This window comes from Halyomorpha halys, unplaced genomic scaffold (genome assembly GCF_000696795.3).
Source record: "Halyomorpha halys isolate HHAL.00 unplaced genomic scaffold, Hhal_1.1 Scaffold1030.1, whole genome shotgun sequence".
In the NCBI taxonomy this organism is placed as follows: Eukaryota; Metazoa; Arthropoda; class Insecta; order Hemiptera; family Pentatomidae; genus Halyomorpha; species Halyomorpha halys.
This window is the reverse complement of record NW_027113818.1, coordinates 209,067-227,645: the sequence shown is the minus strand read 5'-3', so window position 1 is coordinate 227,645 and position 18,579 is coordinate 209,067. Positions and strand designations below refer to the sequence as shown.

At 29.9% G+C, this 18,579-nt stretch overlaps 1 protein-coding gene across 3 annotated transcripts in view; it reads left to right on the top strand.

Annotated features, from left to right (window-relative positions):
* Positions 1-2,669: 2,669 nt before the first annotated feature.
* The window catches only part of LOC106687946 (major facilitator superfamily domain-containing protein 1), a 20,377-nt gene continuing 4,467 nt past the window's right edge, over positions 2,670-18,579 (top strand). The window contains exons 1-12 of one of the 3 annotated variants that reach the window (XM_014432143.2): positions 2,670-2,817; positions 2,905-3,018; positions 3,094-3,244; positions 3,317-3,442; positions 6,657-6,862; positions 6,983-7,196; positions 7,274-7,487; positions 10,247-10,344; positions 11,919-12,031; positions 12,110-12,212; positions 13,959-14,085; positions 14,274-18,048. In XM_014432143.2, coding sequence (XP_014287629.1) covers positions 3,000-3,018; positions 3,094-3,244; positions 3,317-3,442; positions 6,657-6,862; positions 6,983-7,196; positions 7,274-7,487; positions 10,247-10,344; positions 11,919-12,031; positions 12,110-12,212; positions 13,959-14,085; positions 14,274-14,327 — 1,425 coding nt within the window. In that variant the 5' untranslated portion in view covers positions 2,670-2,817; positions 2,905-2,999 and the 3' untranslated portion in view covers positions 14,328-18,048. Of the gene's footprint in view, positions 3,019-3,093; positions 3,245-3,316; positions 3,443-6,656; positions 6,863-6,982; positions 7,197-7,273; positions 7,488-10,246; positions 10,345-11,918; positions 12,032-12,109; positions 12,213-13,958; positions 14,086-14,273; positions 18,049-18,579 lie in introns of those variants that run through there. The other 2 variants (XM_014432141.2, XM_067051133.1) reach the window with 2 other exon arrangements.

The window sequence follows — 18,579 nt, the reverse complement described above, 5'->3', positions numbered from 1 at the left end:
TTTTCTTCGGAGTCTATGAGAATGAATGTGGACGGGACCCCGATCGTGCAAGCTGGGGGTTTCAATATACCGCCAGAGAGGGCAGGAGCTCATGCAGCCCCCATGGCGCTGGTTGAGGCCGCAGCCCCGAAGGCCCCTGAGGCACAGGATTTGCAACCTCTACCAACCACAACTCTAGCGGTGGCTCATGCGAAGGTGCGAAGGTTAGCGATGACGAAGGTGAGGGCAGCTACATCGCAGGACTTAAGAAAAGCCATTTCAGACCTGGAGCGGTTTACTGGGGAAATAAGTGAGCTGAACAATTTCCTCAAAGGAGCTGACCGGATTATGGAAAGGTTGGAGGCGAAGGATACGGATAACTTATTGGAGTGACCCGACGCCATTTCACTGAAAGCGGCTCTCATCTGCCGGGTCAAGAGAAGTGTCTTGAATCAGATCCAGGCGGACGAAGAGACGGCGTGGCTAACGGTGAAAGAAAGATTAAAAAAGGCATATGGTGGAGGTAGGTGGACTCCGAAAGAAGACATATTCCACTTATTTAGTGAGAGGAAACGACCTACACAGACCAATGGTCAGTACGCGGGGACATTGCTGGCCCAGTATAATCTAATTACTGAGAAGATGAGGGAGTCCATATGTACGGAGGTAGTGCATTGGAGAATGAGCTTCCTGGGATGAATCCTGAAGATTCAATTAGCCAAAGAAACAAAAAAAAAAAAAAGAGGGCTTACCCCGGGAACGCACGTTCGCCGAATGTGCACAGGAGATGGTGGACACCAGCGTACGAGAGGGGGAGTCAAGAATGGAGGTAGAGGACGCAGGGTGGTGTAGAGTAACCTACACTCGCCCCAGAAACTTCGACACGTCATGGAGAAGGAGGGAGCAGAGAGAAACGCAATTGGAGGTGGACAGAACATTCGTCCGTTGCTTACGACTGGTGGACACATTACAGGATGAGGAACAACAAAAGGAGGTGACCCTCTCCTACCACTAGGGTAAAATAAATCATAGAGGGGTCACAGAGACGAAGCAATGAAATATTTTTGGTGGGGTTTAAAACGAACCGTGCAAGAGGTGATAGGGAGTTGCGAGGTCTGTCTGAACACAAATAAATGTGTAACACAAGCGGGAGATGGACACAAATAAAATGTTTTTACTGTTCTTACTGTTTTATTAGTTACGGTTAAGTAACACAAAGCGTTCTTAATGTAGTGAGAACTAACAACACAAGTACACACAACGTTTGATGCCTTCCTGCCGACTACTGTTATGAAACCGTTGCAAGCAGTTACAATCGATATATTCACAGTTTGCCACAGAGCAACGTGTATACAATAAAAAATGAATGTTTGCATCTCACTTTAATATACAGTTTCACATTGAATGGTCTGTGTCGCCTAAGACACGGAGATCTGTCTTAAAGAAATACTCAGATCAGTTTCATGATTGATGAGCTTTCTTTCTGTTTATGAGATCGAGTGTCAGCTGATGTTAATAATCCGCACCAAGAATTACTTTACCCAGGATAAAGTCCAACGGAAAAGTTTTTTGTAAGCTCCACATCTCAAATAACTTCGTTATAGTTGAAGAGTTATTAGCTTCCTTAAGCGTGGAACTAAAGGGATTCTGCGTCATCACTTTGGGACAGGAAGCAGGGGGAATAAATGATCCGGTGCCTATCAGAAATAGATGTCCTGGCTAAAGAAAAAAAAAAACGAAGGTGCAGGTTTGGCGTGAACGTGCCACAACAGACACAAGCTGGAGTTTAAAGGCTGATATGGATTCTTAGTTTCCCACTAGCATGGTTTGATGAAACTGTAGGACTTTTCCTTAAAACGGTGATGGAAGAAATAGGTACTGTTATAACGTGATTTGTAAGCGAATCGTTACACAATATTAGTCACACATGTTAGGGAGTCCTTCGATAATGTTGCTACAACGAAATTGACTCAATAAGAGTGACCGTGTATGAGACCCTTGAGAGGTGGTTCGCCTACCTTATAAGGCATATAAAACTGCTATAGTTTGATCGAACATTTTTATGATGCTCCTCGAATTATATGATAATATATTTTAAAAATGAATAAATGAACGTAATATATAATTGAAAAATAAATGAGAATTGAAAATCTGACATATTGTGGATTTCTAAAAGTTAGTAATTGGCAAAATTAGAAATAATCTCAATTGTTCTACACAAAATTATACATGTATGTATAGCAATGTAAATTGATAGGATTGTTTTCCCTCAGAAGGAGCTAACCAAGATACTGGTTTACAAAACAAGCTCCATTTTCGGGAAATTCAACATTCACTTATACAGAATGCTACTATTTAGGATACGCCCGACACCTAGTGAAAAAGATTTGTTGGGTTTTGTATCCATTGTGATGACTGCTATGAACTCATTAATATAGTAATAATATAATAGTATAAGGAGGATTCTTATATTTCCCACCTTGCTTTATGGCCTTGTATTGTACACAATCAGCTCCAATCAGTTATAAAAGCACGAAATCCAATATAGTTTATAAAAAAAAAAACAAAATTTACATATATACCCAGACCAGTGTCTTGACAACTTTTTATGTATATTCAGATTTTCTTCATTCGATTTCTTGTAGTGAAAATCGATTTAAGAGTGATCTGATCGTTGAACTGTTCTTTGTTGACACTGTCAGCTGATTTGTTTTGGGTTATTGTCAGTTTGAATTGTTTAACATATCTTGGTGATAGAGGATGATTGTGTTAATCATTAGCAAACAAAACTATCTACAAAGTTGATTAGAATTTAGTTATTTCATCATAATGTTTTAAGTATTGTTTTAAAAACTAAGTATTTGTGTCTTAGGTTTTTTTTTTATCATTGATTTACATAATTTAAAATGTTGAATGAAACGTCAGAAGCTGGTGATGATAAGTCAGAGATTTTTTTAACTCATGGAGGAGGATGCTGTTCTCCTGGAGGAGCTTGTTATCGATATTTAGCACTTACCTTGATGTGCTTTCTTGGATTTGGTAATCATTTTTTAATTTCATCTTATTGAAATAACTAAATATTTATTCCTTACCCTTGAGGTATGTTTGTTTCAGGTTCTTATTTTTGTTATGATAATCCTGGAGCTTTGCAAGATGTCATCGTGAAGGATATGTCCTTAACAACTGCTGAATTCAGCTATCTATATGCTAGCTATTCATGGCCCAATGTGATACTCTGTTTTGTTGGTGGTTTCCTAATCGATCGGTATTCAATATTTTATATGCATATGTAGTGTTATGTTGCTTAGAACTGAATTTAAGATAAACCATTTTTTAGTGTGTTTGGCATTCGATTTGGTACTGCATTATATGCGTTTATAGTTTTTGTTGGACAAGTAGTTGTTGCTCTGGGATCTCTATTGGACAGCTTTTTGTTAATGATACTAGGAAGATTAATTTTTGGGTAAGTTAACATTTATTTTCTTATTCATACTTTTAGTTAAAGCTAGTCAGTACTAGTTTATAAATCAAGCTCCAAAGGGGTTCGTCCAAATTCATAACTTGTTAAAACCCACTTATACTGAATCCTACAGGTTATTATAGTCTCAATCTCCTCTGAAAAAGATCCATTGTGGGGCTTGTTTATCCTTTGTGAGTGAGTGTTATGACCAGAAGTCAATATCTGTGTTCATATTAAAGCAGTAATAATTATAGTATAGGTTGACATTGAATTTCCCATTATTGAAACTTGTTTTTGAACAGGAACAAAGTACTGTCTACTAAAAGGAAGATGACCCATGTGCAGTAAAAGAAAAACTAAAAAAGTCGTAATATTATTTATTATGAGCCAACCTTTCACCCCACATTGCAGGGCTTTATCAGGGCTAAAAAAAGATACAAACGCTTAAATAGGGTAAAAATAAATGAACAATGTCAATTAAAAATTAAAGAAAAACTTGTACAGTGAAGCTTAAAATTAAATAAGAATAACAAAGGGTTTTAGACAATTAAAGAAAATGAAAATAACAACAGATAAAAAAAAAAAAAAAAAGAATTATAAAAATACAGACATACAAGAGATGGAAAAAGGGAATAAGAGTACAATCAAACTAGGAAGATAATGAACTAGATGGGAAGTGTACCTGTTAGATGGTAAGCGGCCAAGGAAAAGAGGTGGCAGTTAAGAGAGAGAGTGGTGGGATGGTTGATGGTTTAAATACGTTACATTTACAAATAATGTTAAAGTAAAGAGTATTAAAAAAATCTTTCAAAATTAATTTGAAATAATACATAATAGTAATATAAAAAAAAAAAATTATACAATACAACAAGAAGAAATGAAATTAAAAGACTGGATATAATAAATATAATATGTATGGTGAAGAAAATAAAATATAAAAGATAAATAGAGGTACAAAAGTGTGTAAAATATATAATAGAAACATTTATATAAGTAAAAGATGGAAGTAACATTTGCGGTGCAGATTAAATATATAAAATTAAAATAACACGATGTAAGTAAGATACTAAGAATGAAAAGTAAGATGGGGGGGGGGCGGTTAAAAATAAAAGATATGGAAAGAAAATTAACTTCTGAAATGCAAAACTTAAAGTGAAAAAAGAATTATGGAGGTTTAATGAGACTTAACATGTGTTGGTATGTCAGGTAAATACTGTCTTTATCCACTTTATAATTGATGGATTTATGGATTAAATTGATATGTATAGATTCCGAGATGAAGCGTTTTTTATGGTTGGGGCAGTAGAATAGAAGTAGCTAGAATTGAAGTATGATTGAAGATAAAAGAATGATTGAGGTTTAAAACATGTTGAGACAATTTAGAGGCAAAATCCAATCAACTCCTGTAAACCTTTTGCCTCAATGTATTTAGCCTGAATTGATGTTCATCTATTACATTGAAGTAGGTGGTAATCTATCAGAATAGTCTTTTTTTCTAGACTGAAAATTTTATGGCCAGTTTATTTTTAAAGAATTTCCTTTTTTCTATCCAAAATAAAAAGAATATTTTAGTAATGCATAATTTTATAATATAATTCTTATAATGTAAGAAAGAAAAATTTCCAGTTAACAAATGAAGCTGCCCAAGATAGTGAATTTTTTTATTCATTTTCCTATATCAACTTGAAACATTTATTACTTGTGTTATAAATGTTAACGTATAAATCTTTTAGTGCCATAGAAATGAAGGATTTAATCTCATTCTGATGTTACCAATAAAGTAGACATTTGCTGAATTTGAATGCAATTAAAAGAAACTGTATTACATTTAAACAATTATAAATATATCATTGTCTTATATATCAATTTCAAATTGACTCTAGAAAAGTCCAATTTGTGATATTTGTTATCTGAATAGACTTAAATAAGTATGCTGTGTAACTAGCAACCCAATGAAGTTGGGCAGCACAACTTTATATTTATATTTTAATAAAGTTTTTCCCCTAATATCCTGATTCAAAAAAAATTTGAAGTTGATAGATTTAGTACCCCTGGTGTCATGAATGGTTTTCTTAACTTTTTTGCTGTAAAACTGGAATTATACATCTTGAATTTGCCAAAAATTTATATATGATGGTGAGAAATGGAGTTCATTTTCGGTTTTTCCACATATCAGACAAGTGCAATATAAAAATTACATGTAGAAGGTTGGGCAAATATTTTGTTAAGATACAGAATCAAATGGAAAAATAAATAAGGAAAGAATATAAACTTGTTAATGAAGGATAGTAAAATTTTAGGAAAGATAACTAATTTAGTTAATGTAATAATTGACTTAATAAAGCAGATTGAGTTAATTTGAAAATGTGCATAAGACCTAAAATATTGTTGGTAGAAAAATACATAAATAAATATATATGTTAATCTATAGTTATTTAGATTCCTGTACTAACAAAAATGATTATTGTTAATATATAACATATAAATTTGTAGAAAGTAATGGAGAGTAACGAAAACTGCATAAATAAACTGACTTAGTTAGTAATGTTTTGTGTTTCCATGGTTGTTATGACAATAGGCAGTTTTTACTTTCATCGCCTTAGGACTAGGCTTTGGCCAAGTTGTGGTTGGTTGATATGTGATGTAGATATTTCAAAGGGGAAATGTTAACAGGCAAAACTCTTTTATGACTCTTGTAATTTTTATTTACAAATTGTATTATCCAATTGAAAACGTCAAAAATAATTAAGGATGTACATTGTTCAAATTAGCAATGGCTGCAATTTTTTTTTTCCCCAAGTTTGTTATTTTATTTTGTATTTCAACATTTTCAGAATTATTTCATTAAAAAAAAAAATCTATTTTTTGTAAATGAAAGAGTTCATTTTAATTCAAAGTAAAATAGTAATCCATGCTATATTTTTTCTTTTAAAAACATAATGTAAACATATTTAGTTAAACAAATACAAAAATTATCAAGTAAAAGTACCAATAATTAATTTTAATAAAAAATAAATAAAAACTAAGAATATTCTGCTGCTGAAAAGTAACAGAAAGGTGCAAAAATAAGTACTGTTTGATTTTTATTTTATTATTTTTTCGTTTTTTGTATACTGAGAATTTTAAAATTTGTACTAATTGGGGTAATATGCATGTTCATATATTATTAAATGTGTAAATAATATTCATATATCTCTTCATTTAATTTTATTTTCAGGATCGGAGGTGAATCATTAGCTGTAGCCCAAAATTATTATGCTGTTATATGGTTCAGGGGACGTGAACTTAATATGGTATTTGGCTTACAGCTTAGTTTTGCTAGACTTGGTTCTGCTGTAAATTTCATCATTATGGGACCATTACACAAATATGTACATCATTATTTTAAAGGAAGAGAGGGATTGGGTGTATCATTGCTTATTGGTAAGTTATGTTTAAACATTGCATAATTGTGTAATATTTTAGATACTTGCTTAATTATTTTTGCATGAACTGCACTATCTTTTAATTACAGTCTTTTCAAATACTTTTATTCATTTTCAGCATCTTTAACATGTTTGATATCATTTATCGCTGCCGTTGGACTGGCTTGGTTAGACAAAAAACAAGAATCCGATGCAAATCAAACTGAGGAAAACGAAAAGAAAGATGAAGTTAAGTTATCTGATGTCCTTGACTTTTCTCCAGCATTTTGGCTGATAAGTGTCATTTGTGTTGCCTATTATATTGCTATATTTCCTCTTATTGCATTAGGAAAGTAAGTATTTAACTATTTAATTATTTATTTATTAAGTTTAAAAGCATTCTCTTAATAAATTGAAAATATGTTTTTAGGGTATTTTTTATGAGGAAATTTGGTCTTAGTGCAGACGATGCGAACTTTGTTAACAGCATGTTGTATATAATCTCAACTATCGCCTCACCAATGCTTGGTCTCCTTGTTGATAAAACTGGATGGAACTTGTTTTGGGTGTTTATTTCAATTTGCGCCACAATCGGTGCACATGCACTTCTAGCTTTCACCTTTGTCAATCCGTATTATGCAATGGTAAGTTATATTATTTGTTAAAGTAAAGTAATGTTGTAAAATAATCATTACAATTGTAGATGATTGACCATGTGTGATAATGAAAGGAAGATGGTCTGGGTGTGGTCAAAGACAATTAATGAAAACAGAAATAAGAAATAACAACAGATAAAAAAGAAATATAAAATACAGTACCCACTAAAAGATAGAAAAAGGGATATGAGTAAAAACAAGACTAAAGGAAGATAATGAACAAGATATGAAACATACCTTTCAGTCTGCAGGCCAGTACGAAAATGTCAGGAAGTTTAAAGGAAGAGTGAGAGTGATGGTTAAGAAATGCAGTGCATTTGAAAATAATTTTAAACTAAGGAGTATTAGAAAATTAAAGAAAATATTAAAAATAGGCAAACATTAAATGATAATATACATAATAGGGGGGACAAAATTCTTGCAAATAAATTTTATATATATACAACACCAATAAAATGAAAGAAAGTTAAAGTTTGCACTAAAGAAATAAAGTTGAAAGAATGGATACTATAAATATAATATGGTAAAGAAAAGAAAAATATATAAAAAATAAATAGAGGCACGAAAGTGTGTAAATTATATAATAGCAACATTAATATATAGAAATTAATGTAAGTATAGGTTCAAAGTAATATAGGTCTTAAGTATAATATAGGTCTACGGCATAGATTCGGAGGGAACCACTTGCTATGCCGATATTGTCACTTTCCCCAAAACAGGTAAGTTGGCATTCATTCTGGATCCAACAGTGAGATATGAAAGTAATGACCTAGACCAGGCAAATAAAATAGATAAAGAAAAGAGGGAAATTTATACTAAATGTATCCCTTTTCTTAAGCAAAAGTTCCGTGAGAACTTCAGGGAAAGAGACTTCTACGTGAGAGGCCTCTGGTTCGGAGCTTGTGGAACTAAACCAAGCACAACAAGGAGCTTCATGGAGGAACTTTGTGTTGATATTAAGGACGTGGTAAAAATGGCTGAGGGGATAATTCTGAACTCCCTGAGAATCATCCACCATCACTTCATTCTCAGCTGCACTTGGGCAAGCCTCATCAAACTCAAGCCGTTAATAAAAATCATTTCTGTTAAAAAAATTATTAGTTGTACATCTTGTATATATTTATTTTTTTAATAAATTATGTATTACTTTTACTTATAATGAATTGACAAGATGAAAATTGACTGATTTATTCATAACATATTAATGTAATACAAATATCTTTCAGCATCATTTTCTGTTTTGAATGGTTTTCCTAGCCAGATGAAGGGACCAAAGAATAAGTTGGTTCTCTTGTCAAGTGACTACTGTAGTAGATTAGTTTATTCAGGCCTGCTTGTTTTGAAGATTTGATTTTTTCATTTATCCTTTTCCTGATTATATTTCTCCATATTTCTGTTTAATGCACCTAGGCTCTTTCCTGGCCTCCAGAACCCTGTAAGAATTAGGTGTCGATGTGCTTCTCTTATGATCCAACCCATCAAACTGAGGCTTCATCTTCTCATCTTAATTTCCTCTCCTCACAAAGGCTGGAGGGTAATTCCTCTTGAATTTCATTCTGTGGTGCCTCAGAAATTGGCAGTGGAGTAGTAATGAATACAGATAAGTGAAAGTTATTTTATTTGTGCCGACATATTGGTCTGAAGTTCTGGCCTTCATCAGGACCAAAAACAAAACAAAATAACAACCATATCAGAAAAAAAGCAACAGTATAACAATAAATAAAGAAGATAACAAATAATACTATAAGAAGGTATAATATAATATTAATATTGAGAATTTCTACAAAAAAAAAAACAAATGTTGAAAATACTAGAAAATGAAAAAAAAATATATTAAAAATCAAACAGTATTCTCAGTAAAATATTGAAATAAATATAATTAGAAATGTACAAAAGTAAATGATATAATGAGAAACCTGCGAATATATTGATAAAATTAACAAAATAAAGAAGTGATACATAAAGTTGTATATGTGAAAATTCCAATATAAGAGCGGTACCCAACCTTTTTTGTGCACAGCACCCTTGTTGAGCTAACAAAAAATAGCAGAATAGTTAAACTTATAAAGGTTGAATATGTAGGAAAAGGACAACAAAAAACAGCGCAAGTTAAATTCTGGAATGCTTTGTATAGTTGCTATTTTGATTTTAATATTTTCAAAAAGTGGCATTCGCTTGAGACATCCTGGGATGCTTCAGGATCCCATTACAATATAATGTAAGATATTGGACTTTTTTCAATATTTGTATCAATTCTCACAATTAATATTATATTATACCTTTTTATAAATATCATATGTTATCTTCTTAATTTCTTGTGATACTGTATTTGTTTTTCACTATATTATGTTTTTCGCTATCACATTTTGTTTTAAGCTGAGATGAAGGTATGAAATATCAACATAAATAAATAAATTTCACATATTGGTGTTCATTACTCCTGCCCTGATCATCATATGTAATTTAATTAGACATAGACCTCATATGAAAATTTTACTAGAGTAGCTAGCAGCACCCCTCAACTGACAACGTAATCTTTATTCCCCTCTTATGAATGAGAAATAATACCTACTGTCTACCCCTGTCCAAAGCAAACATTTCCATTTTACTTTATTTAATTCAACCCTTCCTACCCCTCTCTGATATACTTATGCTATAACAATGAAACCTTTTATTACTTTACTCTTTCCCTCTTGTACCATAAAGAAAAAGATATATAGTAATATATAATAAATCTCTTTTGTTAGGCTATACTTGGTGTGGCCTATTCCATGTGCGCAGGTGCCCTTTGGCCAATGGTATCAATGGTTATTCCTGAATACCAGCTTGGTTCAGCCTATGGAGTGTAAGTATATTTTTCTAATAAATTGATTCCTATAGTTATACTTAATGGTTTATTTAGTAATTAAAAAAATATATAATAAAGAAACAACATGAGCTCTGTCACTGAGGTCATATTTGACTGTAATTTCTGTTTGAAAAATAGATGAATAGCGATTTAACTTGTTTAAAAACCATTAGAAAAATAAAAATGGTTGGGTAGGGGTCTGAGAAAAACAATCGAGATTCTCGAAAAGTACTTCACTAACACCAAATTGATTCACTTACAAGTGAATACTTGTATTAATATTTAGTACTATAAATAAATTAGGATCCTCGAAAAACTGGCTAAAAAAAAAATCTAGGGATTCCGTCAATTCATTTTACTTTGGGGATCTCGTGTGTCCACTTACCAAATATAGTACAATTCGTTTTTATGTAGAAGCGTTGTGATTGATTGCTTTGAACCACATGTCTTGCCCGTTTAAACCTCCCAACCTTCATATTGTGAGATATTGATTGAGCAGTTTCTGTTACTATTTCTACATTTGTTCTTCTCCATGTGTTAAGATTCATTAATAATATGGTGAAAAAACATACAAATTTATGATTTAATATGAGGAAAAGATGGTGGGGGAGGGGGAGTCAACAAATAAACAAAAACTTATTTATTTGTGTACCTCGTTTCGACCTGAATTTTAGGTCTTCATCAGGATTAAAAAAGAACTAAACAGAAATAAAAACTATTACTCATAGAAACATGAAAATAATAAACAAACAATTTTTGAATTATACATAACAATGTATTAAGTAGAAAGTAGTTGATCGATAACAATAGAAATTGATAGTAATTGATTGATAACAATAGAAGACGAAATATAATATCACAGTCATCAGAATCATACAAAAAATTATGAAAAGTAAAAAACAGAAACTTTTGAAGAAATAAACATAATGAAAGGTGCGGAAGAAAATGTAAATGGTGAGTAATTAACTTAACATAATAAGATATGTAAGTAGTGTCTACAATAATGAAAAAAAAATGTAAATCAACATAATGAAATGTATGAAAGAAAAATGAAATGATACAATGGGCAAGGAAGTTATATAGATGAGTAAAAAAAAAGCTAAAATAAGTATAGTGTCTGGAGGAAAAAAATAAATAAATAAAAAAGGAAGAAATGTGTAGAATGGAAAATAAAGAAAGTGAGAAATATTATATGCTAGAGAAAAACTTGAGATTCATTTTTCATTCTCTTTCTGATTTAACATGAAATTATGTTTTTGCATTACTTGTTTGATGATGTATTTCATTTATTAAAATATTGTTGCTAACTGTAGGTTATGAAAACTAATATTAAATCCTCCCCTGTGAATTTTAAAGCTCTACGATGAACGTGAATACAGTGCAAAAGTATATTATTTGAGGGAAAATACTGCAAAAAAATAATGATAAATTCATGATACATAAAATATAGATAGCTAGTTTTCTTTTCATATGTTCTTTTAATTTTTTTACCAGTGATTTTCTTATTTTTATTTATTGAACACTTTAATTCTTATCATCAAATAATTGATATTTAACTTTTTGTTATTCAGGGCCCAAGCTTGCCAGAATTTCGGCCTTGCTATCTGTACCATGTTGGCCGGAATGATTGTTGATAATGGAGGCTACCTTATGCTAGAAATATTCTTTTTATTTTGGCTCTTTAGTATGTTTATATTTTCTTTTAATAAAATAAATATTATGAATATTTATGTTTTATTTTAATTTTTTTTTTTAATTTTAGTTTCGTTAATTGCCTGTTTATGCGTGTGGTTTTATGATATGAACACAACAGGAATGTTGAACATGACTGTTTCTCAGCGAGCTGATTATGAGCTAAATAAAGCGTTAGTATAAAATTATAATTATTACTTTTTAATAAATTATTAATGTGTAACATGACAAAATTCCTAATTTGATAAGAGTGTTTCTCTTTTATCTAAAAATATGGACTTAAGCTTAAACACATTTGGTTCAGAGATATCCTAGAAAATCAAGTTTTATTTTAATTATTTTCTTTAATTTTTTTGGATAGCAAACATCAAATTTTATATATTGTTTTTTATTTCTCTCATGCATACTGCGAAAAAGAAGAAATTCTCTTTGCTACATGCACTCCACCACAGTTATAAATTTTGTGAAGAAGGTCAGTTAAAAAAAAAAAAATAGTTAACTTTTTTGCCGATGTTTCACCCCACTTAATCAGGGCTAAAAAGATACAAAAACAACTTAAATATTTTGACATAGTAGGATAATAAGATACAAAAATGTAAATTAAGGTAGGGTTAAAATTATGTAAATATAAGTGAAAAGAAAATTATATACAAATGAATAATATGAATATACAAGAAGAAATAAAATAGTACTAATATGAAATAGACAATGATGAGAATATAAAAAAAATTATGCAAACTATTAGGTTAAATAGGTTTGAATGTATGCAAAATGTCCTTCAGCAGCCTGGGCTTATTATAGATCTGATGTGATAGTTGGTAGTGCTAGTGATGTCAGTGTACAAACAGTCGTGTGAACTGCCATGTTTAATTGTCATATGCATATCCCTTGGCAGTCAACTGTCGCAACGTATTAATCTTACCAAATGTAATGACGGTAGGCTTGAAAACATCATTGTTATGTATTGTTTTGATTATTTCTGATCTTGAGCTTAATTCTAGTCAAAGTTTTTATTTACCTTCTCAACAGTTATGATCTTGAACAGTAACTCGAAGAAATGCGAAAAGTATTAAGTATAAATCGTTGGTGGAGTGAGTGCCTAATTATAAACACTAACAATAAATGTTTCAATTTCAAATTGTAAAAATATTCTTGAACATTAACAATAGTTTTGTGCCTAATGGCATAAGAATTGACCTTAATAAAGAAATCTGCCTTAGGCTAAATCTGCCAAACACCCATCCAGTAAGGACCCCCAAAATAATAACTTATTAGTAATAGCAAAAGTCTCTAATGTTTAACTAAAAAAACTAGTCAAAGGACTAGTACGACACTGCACTAGCACGCCTGTATATAATGTAAATCTATTTCACCCGAACACCCAACAATTACCCACAAAGGTGAAAAATACCCTAAAATCGGGTAAATAGCCTCAAATTGGCAGCACTGGTTAAACATTAAAGTCTTATTCTGTTATTTACACACCATATGTTTTGATTACACATCATATGTTTTGATCTTTTCGATCTGAAATATCTTTACAAATATGTGCTGGATTTTAAAATCTAAGACATAAAAGTCCTAATAAAATGAGAATCGGAGAAAGAATGAAAGAAAAAAAGTTTTTCTAATAATTTACACGTACTTCCTTGTCTTATATGAATGAAACTATATTTTAGTAGCGTGACTGGGGTGAGGAGGTTTGTGTTTGAGAATTGCCATTGAATTAGTACTGAGACATCACAAATATATTAAAAATAATGTAAAACTGAAATAAAAATGTTTATTGTTAAATAGTTTTATAATAAAAAATTGTAGTGTAATCTGGTACATATGATTTTCCTCTATCATTTTGATTTATATCTGATTATTTATAATTCCAATCTGATTAATGTTTTTAACTCTTATTTTTGTCATAGGAAAAATAAACTGATAGAGAGGACTAGAGCCCATTCTTCTGCGGATGTGAGTCCTTATGAAGTTATCAATCCGCAATCAGATTTTCAAATAAGGAACAGATATCTGTCACGGATCGGTGCAACTACTGTAAGTAATAAGATATTTCTAAAAAAAATTTTGGTATTGTTTCTAATATTATAGTAGGTTTTGTGTCTTATCATTTTACTCACATTTTTGTTTTTTTATTTCATATTTCATTTATGCTTGTTTTTGTGTATTATTTGTAACTTAAGTTGTCATTATTGATTTTTAACATAATGATGTCGATTTCACAGTTGCCTGTACATTTGGATCCATCTAATGCCATGGTTTTCAGAACACTTCGATAATTAGTGTAATACGTGTTAAAGAATTGCATTTATTTTTTCATTTATCTTAGTTGTTAAGAATATTGACTTATTTTTTATAGTTTTAAAAATGATTGATGCACTAGTTAAAGGAGCATTTTACACAATTTGAACTGATGACTAGTTGGTGCTAATATGAAGTCTTACTTCTTTTGTTTGTCTTTCCCTTAAATATTAATACCATTAACAGGAGGCTTTCTCTTTATTTTTGTCAGCCTGTTATGATATTGGACCGTTGATGATTCCCTATTTTAGAACTTTATTCAATAGTTTCTTAAATTATAATTTAAATATGATATAGATAGAACCTATTCACTGAAAAGATCTTCTGTTACTGCCTAGGATTTGTTTTTAATATGAAACCAATGGTTGAAGCTTTTGTGTATAAGTATTTCTTATATATGTAGCTATGTATTAAGACAATTATAAATATGTAAAGTATTCTTTTAAATCATCTCTCTGGTGCCAGTCTAATGTTTAATTAAATTTTAAGGAAATGGGTAAAAAAGGAAAACTTGAATACACCGAGACCCAATAAAAACTATTCCACTATTTATTATTTATTACAGTTTCCAATTCATTAATTATTAATATCTTTACAGTACTTTAAATTTAATAACAGAAGAAAAACAACAAAAAAAAAATTATATTTGTTTAAGAATTTGAATTTGTGTAAAAGATATCATTGGGTTTGTAATAAAAGTGATTAAGTGACATTAAAAAAATTAGTGCTTGATTGCTTTCAGACCAACCTGACAATATTTCTCCATCTTTTATTAATTACTGATTCTATTGGAAGAGTTTTTGGTCTTAATTATGAAGGAATAAATTTGTGAGGAATATTTTTCGTAAAAACAAATGTTCTTGTATGTTCATCACCTTAAGTCATTCTGTTAACTTTGAGCATCTCTTTATTTACCTCAACAACTCATTCCATTGATACTCAATAGGCTTTGGAAACTGACAACATACTGATCGCAAACGTTACAGTTATGAAAATAGATTAGTTGTATTAAAATATTACATTTTTTAACTTATCTTTCATTGTTTAAAACCTGACTCATACATACCCGATGGTTAGCTGTAAATTGGGTCATGATATATACACGGTATGGTAAAGTATATACACACACAAATATATCTTGAAGAATTAAGTTTGATATTTTATAACTCAATGAGTGTAGTGCTGAATGCATTTTAGATAAATGAAACTTAATGTGTGTTTTGATCTAAAAATATTCTTTAATTTATTACAAATTGTATCATATTTTCCCAATATGGAATATTTATCATGAAAAAACAAATAATTAATAAATTTGCTTTATATTCACTGTTATTATTTCATCCAGTTATGTTAGAATTTTATCATTTTATTTTGATTTCTAAACTATTCCAGTTATTGACAATTTCTAATAAATAACAGTGCAACCAAGATCTTTTTCCTGCCTGTATAATTTTTACAATTATAGACTTAAGAGGTATCGAAGAAAGTGAAATACAGCTGCGTATGAGTGTGAGTGTGTAAATGTTTATTAAAGCTCATATTGATTTGAAGTGATATATAATGTCTTTTAAGAAACTACATTTTTTAAAAAATCTATTTTTATGATTGTGGGTCATTCTCATGAGAGTTTTTAAATTAGTGCCTCAAATAATCTAAGGAATATTATCAAGTGTTTCTTATTCTTTCAAGATCTTTAGAAAAATTTCTAGTTTAAGTCATTTCATACTAACTTTTTCTTAGGAACAATCCAAAATGTCAAAAATTATATTACAGTGAATGAAAAAAATTTGATATTTTTCAAATCCTCATGTATTTTACCATCCCTATCTTAGATTTCAAAACTTTCATCTTCTGAACCAAAGTTTATTATTTTTTCCTCTTGACCATTCAAACATTTATTAGAAGCAATAACATTCCACTTTTAAGATTATTTGTAAACTGCGTTTTAACTATGTTACCTGTTGTTATGATAGCCTCACAAATATCTGTCCCCTGGTATTATCCCATATTTCTATTCATATCTGCTCCAAAAGTTGAATGTTAACCCTGACTTATTGAGAAAGGCTACACTGCTCTCTAGTTTACTGTTTCTTCCATCAGGATCGAAACAAAAAAATAAGTCTTTTCCTAATCAAAGGGTAACAAAGAATTTATGGTTCTAACTTACATAAATGAGCAAAAATAATTTTAAAAAATCAAATTAACATTTTGTTTTAAATATTAACTATTAAAAATTTGCAAAAATGATATTGATTCTGGAAGGAGATATGGGAACATATAACAAACAATTGGTTAATAATTTACCTCTTATTTTTTCTTGGAATTCATCTTGTTAAAAGATTAAAATGAATAGATTATCAAGCATTACTGATTGGTTTATTATTAGTGTAATGTTATTTCAAAATTGTTATATCAATCTCAAACTGTCAAGAACCAAAGCTCATAAACTTATAATACATTAAGAAGTATCTACATAAAAATAACAAAAATAATTAATTATTTTATTTATTTATTTTAAGGGTGGGAGGGTAAATAGGTAATGGTTCAGTTTAACAAAATATATATATTTTTTTTACATTGTTAGAATCATTTTTCCCCCCAATAGTAATAAGATAAATAGTATATCATTTATTTAGACATTACTTTTTTCCGTTTCTAATTTAAGCTCAATGCAATATTTGGAAATGCTTATCACCAAATATCTAAACTTATTTTCTTTTAAGATCCGGAATAAGATATGTTTGTTTATAGATCCATTAAAATAAAATTACCATTGTTTTTTAACCTTTCTATGTCGAATTGATCTTTTTTAAAAAAAGTCATTATTTCAATTTTTTTTTAAGAATCCTCCTATACACTGGTGTTCTAATGATAATTAAAGTTAGATAGTTAGTGTTTAAGAAATTTTTATTGACAAAAAAAAAAAAAAAAAGGGAAATATATATAAGACCATATAATTTAATAGCAGACTTTGTACATGCAAATATTATGAAACGTGTATATTACTATTTAATAAAAAAATCTACTTGTGATATACATATAGATGGATTCTATCAAAAATGATAATTTACCAAAAAAACAGCTGCCCAATTTTTTGTATGTGGAACTTTTTTTATAGTTACAGCTCTAATATATGATTATACGTACCAAGTGGAATGGGATGGCTATAAAATCATCATCAGGCATAGTTAAAAGTGGACTCTGGAATCAACTCCAATCCCTAGTTTTAGCTAATTTTACAATGTTGCTAAATGTAAGTGATTTCTTTTTCTTCGAATACTGCACTACTCACTATGAGTAAATGTTGGCAGCCTCTTATTATGGAATTGTGGAGTGATGGTGTTTAAGGGCAATCAGTTAAAAGTTCCTAAAACATTAAAAAAATAGTTGACCATATGAAGTAGACTGGAGAAAGATAGTCTGGGTGGCAATCAATAAAGGTTTCAAAATAATAACAAAAAATTATTTATTGTTAACTAACGTTTCGCCTCACTTTGCCAGAGTTGGTATAGAACACCATTCTTATCAGCCCTGCAAAGTGGGGCGAAACGTTGGTTAACAGTAAATAGTTTTTTGTTACTATTTTGAAACCTTTTATTGGCCACCTCCCAGACTATCTTCCTCCAAATTAAAAAATTTAAGGTTTTTTTTAAGCAAGTGATACTTTTCTGAAATGGATTAAGAAGTACCCATGGTATTTTTTTAAATCAAAACTACTTGGTAAATAAATTAATTTTAACTTGTGAGACTTGCAAATTATTATTTTTGATTTAATACTCCTATATGTATATGTACTAACCCAAGAACAAAAAAAAATTTTTTTTTTTTTTTAAATTTAGCTTCTATTTCTTTATTCAGAAAACAAAAACTTCCTTTGCAATCCTAATAATAAATTTCAAGCTGTTCTACTCAGTTGTATTTTTTCACTGTAGTAAAATGTTGATCGTATTTTCATGAAATACTTTCCCTTTTATCATATAAACCATTGCTGTTGCCTTGTCACATATTTATTTATTACAAATACATAATTCATTTTTAAATATTCAAATATTTTTTATCTATATCTGAACATTTTATTCAATATATAAATATTGTTTTCTGATAAAAATACAAAGATTTTAATTTAATTCAAATGTATAAAAATATTTTTGATGTATTGACATTCATCTTACAGGGATTCAGCTTATAATTTTTATTATTATATGTTTTTTGAATGATTATGTGTAGTTT